This window comes from Bos javanicus, chromosome 10, assembly GCF_032452875.1.
Source record: "Bos javanicus breed banteng chromosome 10, ARS-OSU_banteng_1.0, whole genome shotgun sequence".
NCBI classification, from domain to species: Eukaryota; Metazoa; Chordata; class Mammalia; order Artiodactyla; family Bovidae; genus Bos; species Bos javanicus.
This window is the reverse complement of record NC_083877.1, coordinates 39,527,587-39,543,302: the sequence shown is the minus strand read 5'-3', so window position 1 is coordinate 39,543,302 and position 15,716 is coordinate 39,527,587. Positions and strand designations below refer to the sequence as shown.

The 15,716-nt window shown below is 34.9% G+C and overlaps 1 protein-coding gene across 1 annotated transcript in view; it reads left to right on the top strand.

Moving 5' to 3' along the window:
* The window catches only part of MDGA2 (MAM domain containing glycosylphosphatidylinositol anchor 2), a 913,329-nt gene that overhangs the window by 806,670 nt on the left and 90,943 nt on the right, over positions 1-15,716 (top strand). The window contains exon 10 of the mRNA XM_061430940.1: positions 9,959-10,107. Coding sequence (XP_061286924.1) covers positions 9,959-10,107 — 149 coding nt within the window. The remainder of the gene's footprint in view (positions 1-9,958; positions 10,108-15,716) is intronic.

Here is a 15,716-nt window from a genome sequence, read left to right as displayed (position 1 = left end):
CAAAGAGTCAGACATGACTGAGCAACTAAATTAACTGAACTGAAAGGCTGAGTGGTTTTCCTCCTTTCTTCAATTTATGTCTGAATTTTGCAATAAGGAGTTCCTTATCTGTGCACGAGTTAGCTTCTGGTTTTGTTTTTGCTGACTATATAGAACTTTCATCTTTGGCTGCAAAGAATATAATGAATCTAAATTCAATATTGACGATCTGGTGATGTCCATGTGTAGAGTCATCTCTTGTGTTGTTGGAAGAGAGTGTTTGCTATAACCAGTACATTCTCTTGGAAAAACTACTGTTAGCTTTTGCACTGCTTCATTTTGTACTCCAAGGCCAAACTTGTCTGTTACTCCAGGTATCTCTTGACTGTCTACTTTTGCATTCCAGTCCCCTATGATGGAAAGGACAGTTTTTAGTGTGTGTTACTTCTAGAAGGTCTTGCAGGTCTTCATAGAACTGTCCAATTGCAACAAATGTTGGCAGCATATTAAAAAGCACAGACATCACTTTGCCAACAAAAGTCCTTATAGTCCAAGCTTTAGTCTTTCCAGTAGTCATGTATGTATGTGAGAGTTGGACCATAAAGAAGGCAGAATGCCAAAGAATTGATACTTTCGAACTGTGGTGCTGGAGAAGACTCTTGAGAGCTCCTTGGACTGCAAGGAGATCAAACCAGTCAATCCTAAAGGAAATCAACCGTGAATATTCATAGGAAGGGCTGATGTTGAAGCTGAAGTCCAATACTTCGGCCACCTGATGTGAAGAGCTGACTCATCGGAAAATACCCTAATGCTGAGAAAGATTGAGGATAGGAGGAGAATGGGGCCAACAGAGGATGAGATAGTTGGATGGCATCATCTACTCAATGGACATGAGTTTGAGCCACCTCTGGGAGATAATGAAGGACAGGGAAACCTGGTGTGCTGTAGTCCATGTGGTCTCAAAGAGTCAGACACAACTGAGCTACTGAACGACAATGGTGATGGTCTAGTTGCTAAGTCGTGTCCAACTCTTGTGACCCCATGGTCTATAGCCTACCAGGCTCCTCTGTCCATAGGATTTTCCAGGCGAGAACACTGGAGTGGGTTGCCATTTCCTTCTCCAGGGCATCTTCCTGACCCAGATACTGAACCCATGTCTCCTGTACTGCAGGCAGTTTCTTTATCGACTGAGCTACCAGGGAAACCAGAACAACAATGAGATTCACTGATTTGAAGAGAAAATAGTTATGGTTTCAACAATTACATGTTCTTTCTTCTGCCCTATAGAGAAAGGACTGAGTGCTGCACAGATATTTATTGTATATTGTGTCTAATAGATTGCTATGAGTAATCCACAGCTAGTCTTTGTGTCTAAATGCAGTATATACCTCTGGTTATTAAACAATTGACTATTTCAATTAGCTTTTGCTTAAAATGCATAGAGAGCTGATTCCTGCATGCTTTTTAGAACTCTTTTAGTCAGTGCATCATCAGTGTTGATATTTGCCATAGATCTATGTAGTTACTCTTTTTATACTAATAAAGACACATTTGAAAAGTCTTAGATTGTTTTATAACTTTTGATACTTTACAAGTATTTTTTATGAAACTTTATTATTACTATTTTGATTATTAATTTAGTTATCTTTGTTTGTTTTTTAATATCACTGAGTTCTTTTTACACTGGGATATAAAAATTGGTAGATTCACTATAAAATCTTTTCTTTCACATAAGTGAGTACTAGTTAAAATAACTTGAGAATAATTAGACTATATGGTAAATACCTAACATCTTACCATATTGAACAAGAAGTTTCATAAATTAGCAATTACCTGTTCTCCCTGCCTTACTCAAGCACATGTATTGTGTCAACCACTGTAGTAACAGCTAATAAGACCTTCCCTGCCCTTCAAGAGTGCACAGTTTGGTAAGAAAAATGGGCACTACAACTTTACTACATCCTTTTGAGTTCTAAAGTATTGTCTTTAATACATTTTTTTACCCATGTAAAGTGAATGTTGCTCAGTCATGTCCAGTTGTTTATGACCCCGTGGACTGTAGCCTGGCAGGTTCCTCTGTCCATGGGATTCTCCAGGGAAGAATACTGGAGTGGGTAGCCGTTCCCTTATCCAGGTGATTTTTCCCAACTGAGGGATCAAACCCAAGTCTCTCCTGCATTGCAGGCAGAGCCACCAGGGAAGCTCTAAAACCATGTATTATTTTTTTCTCTTTTTTATCCTGTGATGAGAAACCCTTCTCTGTCTGAGGAATTTCTTCTCCTTTAAAATCAATAAAGATGTCAATTATGCACCCCACGAAGCCTACCAATGGTTGCAATAACGAGTATTGATCATTCTTTCATAGAAGGTCCCATAGTGTTTGTTTACTGTTCTATGCTATATTTCTTTAGTTGTTTCGAGAATACTTATTTATAAATTCCATTTCATGCTTCTCTTATTTGGAGTCATAGTCAAATCCTGTTGTTAATTGGCCTTCTTAGTCACTCATGAAAAATTTTCTTATGTGTTAATAATTCATACTCATTGAGATTTAGTTTGGAGAAAGTCTCTGCTGTGTAAGTTGAGAGAATGTCTTTCAGGAACAAATTGAGATAAACAAGGTTCTAATGTATAGCATAAGGAACTATTTTCAATATCCTATGATAAACCATGTGGAAAAGAATATATTAAAAATAGAATGTATTAATATATATATACATTCACACATATGTATATGCATGTTTATATCCACATCCATATAGCTCAGTCGGTAAAGAATCTGCCTGCAGTGCAGGAGACCCGGGTTCAATCCCTGGGTTGGGAAGATCCCCTGGAGAAAGAAATGGCAACCCACTCCAGTATCCTTGCCTGGAAAATCTCATGGACAGAGGAGCCTGGTGGGCTGCAGTCCATGGGGTCGCAAAGAGTCAGGCACGACTGAGCGACTAACACTTACTTAACTTATCCACATCCATACACCACCCCATAACCATTCAGTTATATATGTATAACTAAATCATTTTGCTGTACAGCAGAAATTAACATTGTAAATCAACTATACTTAAATTTCAAAAAAGAGCAAATTGATATTGTATCTACTCAAGCCATCCTGTGGTATCATTAGCCAAGAATTACTTTTTGTTCATATAAATATGTTTTTCATTTTCCTATGCTGGTTAGGGACACTTTTTTTCTAGTATATTCTACAACTAAGAATGCTATTTTTCACTGATTATACTCATATGTGGGGTCTCGTTTTCAACTTATCTTGAGTTGGCCCATTAACCTCATCTCCTATGGACTTAAAATCCCAACTCCTAAGAGTACAAATGCCAAGAACAATTTTTCTCCCTAAGCTTCTATTCCATGTCTGATTTTCAGTTCTTTTTTTTTTTTTTTTTTGACCCCTAATAAATAATTCCCTTTCAACGTGTAAGCTTAGAAATGCATCTAAGAAAGATTTTTGTTGTACTTTAATCTAACATTTTTAGACTAGGAAAGTGACATGTTGCATATTCTTAACATCTCTTTTACTTTGAGCTTTGTGCATAAAATATTTTGAAAACTCAGTATCCTCTTTTTTGAGAAGCTATTTGCAAAATAGAATAAATTTACTTTTACATAAATCTTATTTAAAATTTTGAACAATTAAAATTTTCTATTTATATATATTTTACGAATATTTTAATATTCAAAATCTATAGATAATCATGCATAATGTCTAAAGTTTATTTGCTAATTTAGATAATGACTAGTTTTAGGTCCATTAATCTGAAAAGATGTAAACTCAAACAATGTTGCATAAAATAATACGAGTATAAGAGAGAATGAGAAAAAAAATTGGTGTGCTTGCTAAAAGAACAAAAAAATGCCTAAAGGATAAAAAAAGAAGGAAAATTATGAATTATTTCCCTGTTCAACCAGCAGATGTCATGTTTGCTTGTCAAAGCCTATGATTATTATAACGGTATTTCCTTAGTATCACTACGTGTACTATGTGCTTCTTACAAAATTAGTATATAAATATTGCATGTGAGTGGCTCTTAAAGCAGAAAATTTGTGTGTGTTTTTTTTTTACTTTTAAGATAGATTTCTCAGATGAAGTCTGAAAGTATTTTTCTTTTATCACATTTATCCAAAATATAGATATGCTTTCTCTGAGACATAGCAAGCAAGTCCATATTTAACCGTAACTACTCAAAATCATTTCTTATCAGTAATTATTTATTGCTAATCAATATTACTTATGAACTATCTGAAAATGCTTTCTTCCTCTTTAATTCTAAAACCACTTCTAAAATTCTAAAACAAGGTGATGCAGTTATTCAACTAAAATAAAATTTTATATCAACATCCATATATTGTCACCTTTTCTATTCTGTTCCATAATTTATCTGTCATACAAGATATTGGAGTTGGTAATCTTTATTTCTTTCTCTAATCTAATATTTCCTGAAAATATATTATATATGATATCACTCATACATAATGTAGGTATGTCAGTACAAATAAAATATTTCATGAATACATTGAAAAGGCTTTATATTAATCTACCATTAAATATAAAGATGGTGATGATATGTTATGGGAAAATGTGATCTACTTGGAATATTTAAATGAGGGTTAGATTGTATCTTAATTTTTCACAACCTTGAAAATGGGATTTTGATAAATTCATATTATTCACATAGGTCAAGCCAATTGTTTTCTAACTTTAGGGTCAAACTGCTTCAATAATGTGAAAAGGATTTATTTAGATAAACAATCAATTCTAGGATTATGCCAATTTGCATTTATGACAGGCAGCCAATACCAATGTGCCAGTTACTCTTCTAGCAGTCAATATAAGATAGAAAATCCCATGGATGTAGGAGCCTGGTAGGCTGCAGTCCATGGGGTCGCTGAGAGTCGGGCATGACTGAGTGACTTCACTTTCACTTTTCACTTCCATGCATTGGAGAAGGAAATGGCAACCCACTCCAGTATTCTTGCCTGGTGAATCCCAGGGACAGAGAAGCCTAGTGGGCTGCTGTCTGTGGGGTCGCACAGAAGCGACTTAGCAGTAGCAGCAGCAGACTATAGATAATATTGACTTGCCCAAAAAGTTCAATAGGGTTTTATCTAACATCTTTGGCCAATCCAATAGAAATATTAAATGGAATTTATAAGTAAATTCAATTGTGCTTAAAACAATTGAAGTAATACAAGAGACAGTAGGCAAATACTTCATAGCAACTTATAGACTTGAGACTGAGCCCTACCTTAAAGGCCATTTTGTTGGCAATCATCCACCCATTTCATCCCTGCTAAATGGTAGTTAGGTATTGACTAAATAACTCTCAGATCAGTTCAGTTCAGTTGCTCAGTCATGTCCGACACTTTGCAACCTCATGGACTGCAGCACACCAAGCTTCCCTGTCCATCACAACTCCTGGAGCTTACCCAAACTCATGTCCATCGAGTCAGTGATGCCATCCAACCACCTCATCCTCTGTCATCCCCTTCTCCTCCTGCCTTCAATCTTTCCCAGCATCAGGGTCTTTTCAGATGAGTCAGTTCTTCGCATCAGGTGGCCAAAGTATTGGAGTTTCATCTTCAGCATCAGTCCTTCCATTGAATATCCAGGACTGATTTCCTTTAGGATTGACTGGTTGGATCTCCTTGCAGTCCAGGGGACTCAAGAGTCTTCTCCAACACCACAGTTCAAAAGCATCAATTCTTCAGTGCTCAGCTTTCTTTATAGTCGAACTCTCACATTCATACATGACTACTGGAAAACCATAGCTTTGACTGGATAGACCTTTGTTGGCAAAGTAATGTCTCTGCTTTTCAATATGCTGTCTAGGTTGGTCATAACTTTTCTTCCAAGAAGCAAGTGTCTTTTAATTTCATGACTGCAGTCACCATCTGCAGCGATTTCGGAGCCCAAGAAAATAAATTCTCTCACTGTTTCCATTGTTTCCTCATCTATTTGACATGAAGTGATGGGACCAGATCCCATGATCTTAGTTTTCTGAATGTTGAGTTTTAAGTCAACATTTTCACTCTCTTTCACTTTTATCAAGAGGCTGTTTAATTCTTCACTTTCTGCCATAAACATGGTGTCATCAGCATATCTGAAGTTATTGATATTTCTCCCAGCAATCTTAATTCCAGCTTGTGCTTCATCCAGCCCAGTATTTCACATGATGTACTCTGCATATAAGTTAAATAAGCAGGGTGATAATATACAGCCTTCACGTATTCCTTTCCCAGTTTGGAGCCAGTCCATTGTTCCATGTATGGTTCTAACTCTTGTTTCTTGACCTGCATACAGATTTCTCAGGAGGCAGTCAGATAGTCTGGTATTCCCATCTCTTTAAGAATTTTCCATAGTTTGTTGTGATCCACACAGTCAAAGGCCTTGAAATAGTCAATAAAGCAGAACTAGATATTTTTCTGGAACTCTGTTGCTTTTTCAATGCCCCAGTGGATGTTCACAATTTGATCACTGGTTCCTCTGCCTTTTTAAATCACGTTTGAACATCTGGAGGTTCATGGTTCACATACTATTGAAGCCTGGCTTGCAGAATTTTGAGCATTATTTTGCTAACGTGTGAGATGAGTGCAATTGTGTGGTAGTTTGAGCATTCTTTGGCATTGCCTTTCTTTGGGATTGGAATGCAAATTGATCTTTTCCAGTCCTGTGGCCACTACTGAGTATTCCACATGTGCTGGCATAATGAGTGCAGCACTTTCACAGCATCATCTTTCAGTATGTGAAATAACTCAACTGGAATTCCATTACATCCACTAGCTTTGTTCATAGTGATACTTCTTAAGGCCTACTGACTTTGCATTCTAGGATGTATGGCTCCAGGTGAGTGATCACAGCATCGTGGTTATCTGAGTCATAAAGATCTTTTTTGTATAGTTCTTCTGTGTATTCTTTCCACCTCTTCTTAATATCTTCTGCTTCTGTTAATTCCATACTACTTCTGTCCTTTATTGTGCCCATCTTTGCATTAAATACTACCTTGGTATCTCTAATTTTCTTGAAGAGATCCCTAGTCTTTCCAATTCTATTGTTTTCCTCTATTATTTTGCATTAATCACTGAGGAAGGCTTTCTTATCTCTCCTTGCTATTCTTTGGAACGCTGTATTTAAATGGGTATATTTTTCCTTTTCTCCTTTGCCTTTAGCTTCTCTTTTTTTCTCAGCTGTTTGTAAGAACCCCTCAGACAACCATACCTTTAGTGAAGGGAAAATTCATAGTCCATATTCAGAGAGAATTGCTAGAACATTCCTAAATCAGAATATGCATCCTCTCTGAATATGCACTGGCTTTCATCTTTCATAGATCTGTTAAAATATAGTCTGATTCTCTTTCTCTGTGATGGAGTTTCAACTCTCAGAAAACCTCATTTGCCAGGTTTTGAGGGATTTTTTTTTTTCTTTTTCATGCTAAATAGCCTCTGGTTATGATTTTATTCTTTTGTGATTTCTATTTGATCCTATTTTTTTAATGAAAATACAAATGATAGCACTAAATCTAATACTCCTTGTATTTTCCTCTTGGCTAATTTACAAAAGCAATCCCCTCTTTCCCTGCTCCCCTCAATTAAAAAGTAAAAATAAAAAGCAATAAATGAAAAACCAACCATTGATACTGTTGCCTCCTCAATTCAATCTAGACACTAATTTCTAATGAAAACACTGTATATTGACATTATTCACTTAAACAGCTCATTACTTCATTTATACATGTTGAATGTTTACTTTTAGTCAAAACCCCTGACTCATTATATAGGCTTCTATCAAATGTACTTCCTCAACAGGTTTGGGAAATTTTGTCTCAAATGCAAGTTGTCAATGACATTTTGGGTATTGATCCCTTCATTCAGTATATTGTGTTCCTCTCATCTAGATTTTACTAAGTGATGTGAACATGAATTTGCACTATCATTTAGTTAGTAATAAGTAAAAAATATACAAAATAAAGAAGCAATAAAACAAATGTGATGGCTCTTTTCCTCCTATGCAAGATAATTTGTACAGAATTAATAATCCATTTTCAATTAAAATGAATGAACATTCATAGAACATTTTTAAAAGCACACAATGTTGATGTAAGACTTTACCAAATGTTATTAAATTCATATATTTAATTCAATGTATTTAATTTTACTAGTAAATTTATCAGAAATTAACTTCAGTTCATCTAACATTTTTTTCCTGGTAAACCTCTCTAGGGTAATAGAGACCATAAATTTCATTCTTAGTCTTCAAAATTCATTCTCTAACTATCTGTTATAAATTCTTATGAATCAGCTCTTGTTCAATCCCTAGATGTTAGGTGACTTATGATGAAGAAAAAGAAAACCAGGTAAGAAAATTCCCTGCAAACAGGAACCCAGGAGGAAAACCTCAGGAGGACATTTAATATTTAATCTAATTTCAAAAAAATAAAGTCTGTTGAATAATTTACAATTTATTAAATCATAAATCCAGTAAAAATTGTAAAGCTATCTGAAAGGTCTGAGAAAATGGAAGCAATTTCTAGGAAGACAAAGGCCATACCTCTTTGTTCATTGCCTAGAACACTACTTGCCATTCAATAGACTCTCAATAAATATTGATTTAATAATTAAATATATTATTGGTAAAATATAAGGCGTAAAAAGTCTATATTTCAGATTATTAATGAGTTGGACCCATAATTCCCAATGATTTGTACATTTTTCAATTTGGCGATTAAAAGAAAAACCTGAGATGGTTTATGTAGGTTATATACACTATGTGTACCTCATGTATGGGGACTTCCCTGGTGGCTCAGTGGTAAAGAATCCACAGGAATCTGCAATGCAGGAGATGCAGGTTCAGTCCCTGGGTTGGGATGATCCCATGGAGGAGGGTGTGGCAACCCACTCCAGTGTTCTTGCCTGGAGAAATTCATGGGCCAGAGGATCCTGGCTCCTGTTAGGCTACAGCCCCTAGAGTCTCAAAGAGTCAGATACGACTGAAGCGACTGAGCACAGACACACCTCACATATCCTTAAAATCTTAAAAGAAAAACTTTTTGTTATTGATCAAAGTTCTTGCATTGTTAAGGTTTTGTTTGGTTAGTTTCAATTTACTGACCGAAGACATGGATAATATAAACACAGATTGTCATATTCACTGATTTTTTTTTGGCAGAGTTATCATTCACTTGCTGATAAAGTTTTTGGCTGTTCTGTGATGACCTAAATGTTGGGGATATATGTATACGTTTAGTTGTTTCACTTTGCTGTACAGAAGAAACTAACACAGCATTTTGAAGTAACTATGCTCCAATGAAAATATTTAAACATATATAAATTTGGCAAGATTATATTTCCAAACCTGGCCCTTCATACATTTTAGTCCAATGTAGCTCACTTGATGATTCCATTTAGATCATTCAAATTGTTCAAAAATAATTTCCTGACCCCTCAAATTTGATCCTCCCATAGCTTTTCATGTCAGCTGATGGAAATTCGATTCTTCTGGTTGCTTACACCAAAAAACTTGTAGTCATTCTTGGGTCTTCTCTTCCTATCACACTGTTCATCAAACGCACCAGGAAATCATCTTGCATCTGTTCTCAAATTCTCCATAAATTAATTTAATCATATGACTTTTTAAATATAAAAATTACTTATGGAACATGAAGTAGAAAGTAATAAAAGGTACAAAAAGAGTAATTAGGTTTGACTGTAATATACATTTAAATTTCAGGTCTCTTTCTGTTTCTAGGAAAGGCCTATGCTCCAGAATTCTATTATGATACCTACAATCCTGTGTAATTTCAGGTCTCTTTCTGTTTCTAGGGAAGGCCTATGCTCCAGAATTCTATTATGATACCTACAATCCTGTGTAATTTCAGGTCTCTTTCTGTTTCTAGGGAAGGCCTATGCTCCAGAATTCTATTATGATACCTACAATCCTGTGTAATTTCAGGTCTCTTTCTGTTTCTAGGGAAGGCCTATGCTCCAGAATTCTATTACGATACCTACAATCCTGTGTGGCAGAACAGACACCGTGTGTACTCCTACAGTCTACAGTGGACTCAAATGAATCCTGATGCAGTGGATCGGATTGTTGCATACCGGTTGGGTATTAGGCAGGTGAGGAATTTAATTATCTTCTTTTGTGCTTATGTGATTCTCTTTGAAGCTCTTGTTATGATGATGTGTTGATATAAATTTTAATCATTTTTCAATGAATTTCAGGCCATATTTTTTCTAAATCAAAGATAACAGTACACTACCAAGAACTGTTTCAAATTATTTACAAATCTTTGAAATTAATTTATGCATTTTTACTATGATGTGAGACATACTAAAGTGAGCTTTCTGGAATACGTCATCATTTAGATACGCTATAGAAATTACATGGTATAATTTCTATGAAAGAAACTTATTTAACATGTGCTTACATTTACCTGCACTGAGTAATTCTTTGTCTCATTTCCTAGAAATCCTACATATTTTTATTCTCAGGGATTCAAAGTATATCTGATTTTTAAAAGCTAATTTAATGTATCTGAAGAATAGAAATATTTTGGTAAAATGAGAAAAAAACAATGAAGTAAGGTGTTTTCCTAACGTAGCTGAAGATTATAGAGTCTGTAAAAATATCATAGCTTTTTCAAATGAACCAATGTTAAATTCAGTTATCCTTTGCTGCTATAAATGATATTTTTTTTAAAATTTAAATGTAGGTGTTTTCATTATTTCCTGTTATATAGTAAGTTATCTGGAAAGATTGTTTCAACATAACAAAACATTTTTGAAAATTTATTTGACTATCATATAAGCTGTTAGCTTTCTTTTACATCTTTGTTTTATGCAGAGATTTGTAAAATGTGTTTTCCACTTTCATAGCTAAATCATACAATAGCATTTTGAGTTTCAAAAGTAGAAAACATTGAATTTGCTTAGAGAAAGATTGATCCATCACCACCAATCCATTCAGTCTCACAATCATAAAACTATTGTTTGTTTTAATCTTGTTAACAAAGTTATAATAAAAGACTATGCAAGATATATCATTAAAATTAAGATACATTTTAAGTTAAATATTCTTATCCTTCTTGTCTAAGTATTCACAGATCACAGGCATGGTAGGCAGGAATTGTTCATTTGGAAATTTTCTCTATTACCTTATTTATTTTGGTCCCTAAGTAAATACCAAATACATGTCAAAATTGTTCTATTATACTTATTAGAATTTAATGGTAATTTTTCTTGATAGGAAGGATAGAAACGAAAAAGTTCAGCAGCCCTTTCTCCCCCGGTTTATTGGCTTATCTTTTTATTTTTCTTTCTCAACACAGTTAATGGTTTTAGGTCTTTTGTATTTAGAGCATCCTAGCACATTCTTGACTTTAGATACCTCACATTCCTTTCCAAGTCTTTACCCAGTGATTTGGGCAATCATATTCATCTTTTATTACATGTTTTTAAAAAACAAAGGACCCCAGGTGGCGCTAGTGGTAAAGAACCTGCCTGCCAGCGCAGGAGACATAAGAGACGCAGGTTCCATCCCTGGTTCGGGAAGATACCTTGGTGGAGGGCATGGCAATCCACTCCAGTACTCTTGCCTGGAGAATAACACAGACAGATAAGCCAGGTGGGCTACAGTCTGTAGGGTCGCAAAGAGTCAGACATGCCTGAAGAGACTTAACACAACACACAATGCCAAACTGCAATGTAAAAATGAATCATTTTATTTAGGTGTCTTTTCCTTTTTTCTGGTTATAGGTTGTTCTCCAACATTTGAGTCAGAATTTCATCTTTAATTTCTCACTTTCTTCCTTTGTTATATTTTCTTAAAGTGTCTGGGTAACTGCCCTTTGCTTCCTGTATGCTGAAGAGCTGTCTGGTTACATCTGCAGAATTAATTTACCCAACCCTACTTATCATTCTCTTCTTTTATTCTAAAAGTATTAAAACTTTCATTCCCAAAGTGTCTATTATGTATGCAAATCACCTTCTCTATAAATCATATTTGACAGAATAGTTACCAGCTAAGTCCTCCCCTCAAATGGAGAGATTTTAAACTTCCTCCTAAGAGGGATCCAACTATTTAAAGCCTTCCTTCTTGTCCATATCTTGTACTCATTATTAATACACTATCTTCTGTAATATTTTTTCCTGGGATTGCCATTCTATTTTCCAATGATTTCTCTTTTTTTAAAAATTTTCCTTTCCTGACATGAACATCTCTAAATCCCTGTCTTTGCTTCCTGATCATAAAACTAGTATATAACTCCCTGATATGTGGTGACACACACTTCCCAGTCACTGTGTTCATCCTTGTGAACAAATTAGTTAGGTAATTTCCCCCCATTCTGCTACACTAGAATGCATTATATTTGCATGCATGTAGTGTATAAATTTCTCCTTACTGAGTTTTGCTGAAATTATGAATTTCTTGAACACCTAGCTTCCAATTCTAGCCAATCTAGCCTTGTCATTTTGAGCTATATAACCTTGAGTACTATTCAGTATTTCTAAACATACTGAAGCCTTGACTCCTACCTGGGAAGTCAAAGATAATAATACCTGTCAGGTAATTGGAGTGTGGAGTAAAATATATTCCCCACTTGTACCACAGGCCAGGTTCCCTTATGCAAGGTACTCCTTACACAAACATCTGTGATAATTCTTAAACTCATCTTCCTGGGATGTGTTAACAGTTTTTGTTTGTTTTTTTTTTAAGTGCATTTTAAGAGTTTAACATATGTACTATTTTTATTTCAGCTTTAATTCAGAACACTGTATATCCTGGATCTAAGTAGTATTCCAAGCCATGATTTTCACAAAATAATTTCTAGCCACTTTTTTTCACTTGTCTTATTTTTATTTCAAAACTAGTGTCTTCTCTAATATCCATTTTACTGATTCACATTTTTCTATTCCACTATCAGTCTTATTTTAAAGCTTTCTTGATCGGATCAGTAAGCCTGATGCTACTAGTATTCTTTCCAAGTTTGTGAGATTCATGCTATCCACCAGAGGAAGACATATTTCCAGTGTTACAAACCATGGTTCAAAAAACAATCCTTTTTCTTACAGTTTCTGAAGCTATCTCTTTACTTGCCTTAGCATTATTTTCTGGTTTTCTTTGTTGTTAGGATTTTCTTTTATATTTATAAAAGAGTATTATTTTTTCCTAGGATGCTTTGTTTTTGTTATACTCTATTTTAATTGGTAATTTACCCAGGCACTATATCTTGCCATGGAAGAAAAACTTTGATTTGTCTTTTGGGGATGTTTCAATAAAGAATAATGGCCTTCCACTGTCCTGCCAATGTGAAAGAAAGGAAATGTTTGTAGATATATTATAAGAACAGAAAGATCAAATATAAACACTACTCTTTTTCCATATTCCACTCCCATATTCTTTACATTTAACCCTTTCATGAAAAATCTTAACATGCAAAAATGGCCTCAGTAGACATCATTTCTTTTGAAGATCCTCTTGCACACCAAAGTTGAGGACCATAGGGCAGAAGCATTCTAGATACAATGAAATTGATATAATTTTTAAGAATATTCTCTGTTTAATAATAGGAAACAAAGTCATTAAGTAAAATCATTTTTCTATATTATCATAGAAAATTTAGATTCCTACTTCCTCAAGTATGCACATTTAGATATTAACATTATTTTAAGACACAATCAAATACTAGCATTTAACATAATCCTTTTTTAATTCTGATCTGATGATTATTGTAGTGGAGATTTTATATGACATGAATATGGCCTTTTCATGTCCCAGACTTAGAATTTTGAATCAATGAGCTTCTGAATGTAACCAACGTAACTTGGATGATGTTTAAAGGTGTTAGGAATGTAGCAAATTTTATATTTCTACAAAATAAATTTTAAATTTAAGCAACATAAATTTTTAAAAAGGATTTCTTCTCTAATAATTAGTATTTATGTCTTTGACTATGACTATTTTTTTAACGGATTATTAATTTATATTACATACTTTATGATTTTAAAATCATTATTTTACTCTATATTTTTATTTTGAGCCTATATATATAAATAATTTCTTTTATCCATAAATTATCTATATTATCTAATGAAAAGTACTTTCCTTTTTAATATCAAGCATGACTTTAATTATACAACACATTTTTGATTTGCTGAGGCATGAAAAGTAAATTTGACCCTTAAAGACTCATGGTAAATTCAGTTCAAAAGAGCCCACCTTTTCTTTAATCCACAAACTGTTAGAAACTTATTTATTCTTAAATTAAGATTATAAAATCAGTACTGTATCATTAAACTCCTTGCTGGGTAGGTTTGGTGACTATACCCAGCATTCCTCCAAATTTTTGGTAAAATTAGCTGACTCTTTTGATTAAATTGTATGGTCTTTATTTAAATATAATGAGAAGAGTTATTTTAGAATTTGATTATTGGCTTATATACTTTTCATAAATGTTGCTGCAGTCTATCTATAAAAAAGCACTAGAATTCTGAAATCACTGCTTTAAAAAACTTAAAAAGAGAACAGATATTTTATGTGAAGTTAAAAAATTAATGTATGGAAAAAATTTTTCTAAAAATCTTAATGTCCTTAAATTGTACTTTTTAAGCTCAGCTAAGAAATTGTTTAATCTCTTTAGACAGCTACTAGCTTCCCAACTATTTACTTCATTTGTTGCTTAACAGGAAAGAGAAAAAAGTTATTTGAGTGTCTGCTTTTTTAGTATCTAAAGAATTAAGAAACAAGCAAAACTGTTTCTCAGAGAAGGAAATGGCAATCCACTCCAGTACTCTTGCCTGGAAGATCCCATGGATGGAGGAGCCTGGTGGGCTGCAGTCCATGGGGTCGCAGAAAGTCGGAGGCGACTAAGCGACTTCACTTTGACTTTTCACTTTCATGCATTGGAGAAGGAAATGGCAACCCACTCCAGTGTTCTTGCCTGGAGAATCCCAGGGACGGGGGAGCCAGGTGGGCTGCCGTCCATGGGGTCGCATAGAGTCGGACATGACTGAAGGGACTTAGCCGCAGCAGCAGCAACATATACACTTGCAGAAGGCAGTGGCAACCCACTCCAGTACTCTTGCCTGGGAAATCCCATGGACAGAGGAGCCTGGTGGGCTACAGTCCATGGGGTCGCGAGGAGTCAGACACGACTGAACGACTTCACTTTCACTTTTCACTTTCATGCACTGGAGAAGGGAATGGCAACCTGCTCCAGAATTCTTGCCTGGAGAATCCCAGGGACGGAGGAGCCTGGTGGGCTGCCGTCTATGGGGTTGCACAGAGTCGGTCGACATGACTGACACGACTTAGCAGCAGCAGCAACATATACAGTACAGGTTCTAACAATGGAGGATTTTAGACTTTTATATAGTTTTCTTTTTATACTCTGTCTTAGAGACCCACAATGAATGTGATTTTTTGACTCTCATCTTTGGAATAGGGGATATTTAATTGAATAAAATACTTCAATTCACCCTGTTCCTGTCTTACTAAACCTTGACACTAAAATACTTAGAGTTATCATATTCACATTCTTATCCAGTCAGTCAACAAAACTCTTACTAAATTAATCATCTCATAAATACTGGCTTCCTTGGTGGCTCAGATGGTAAATAATCTGTCTGCAATGCAGGAGATACCCAGGTTTGGTCCCTGGGTCAGGAAGATCCCCTAGATAAGGAAATGACAACCCACTCCAGTATTCTTTGGAATGCTATGGACA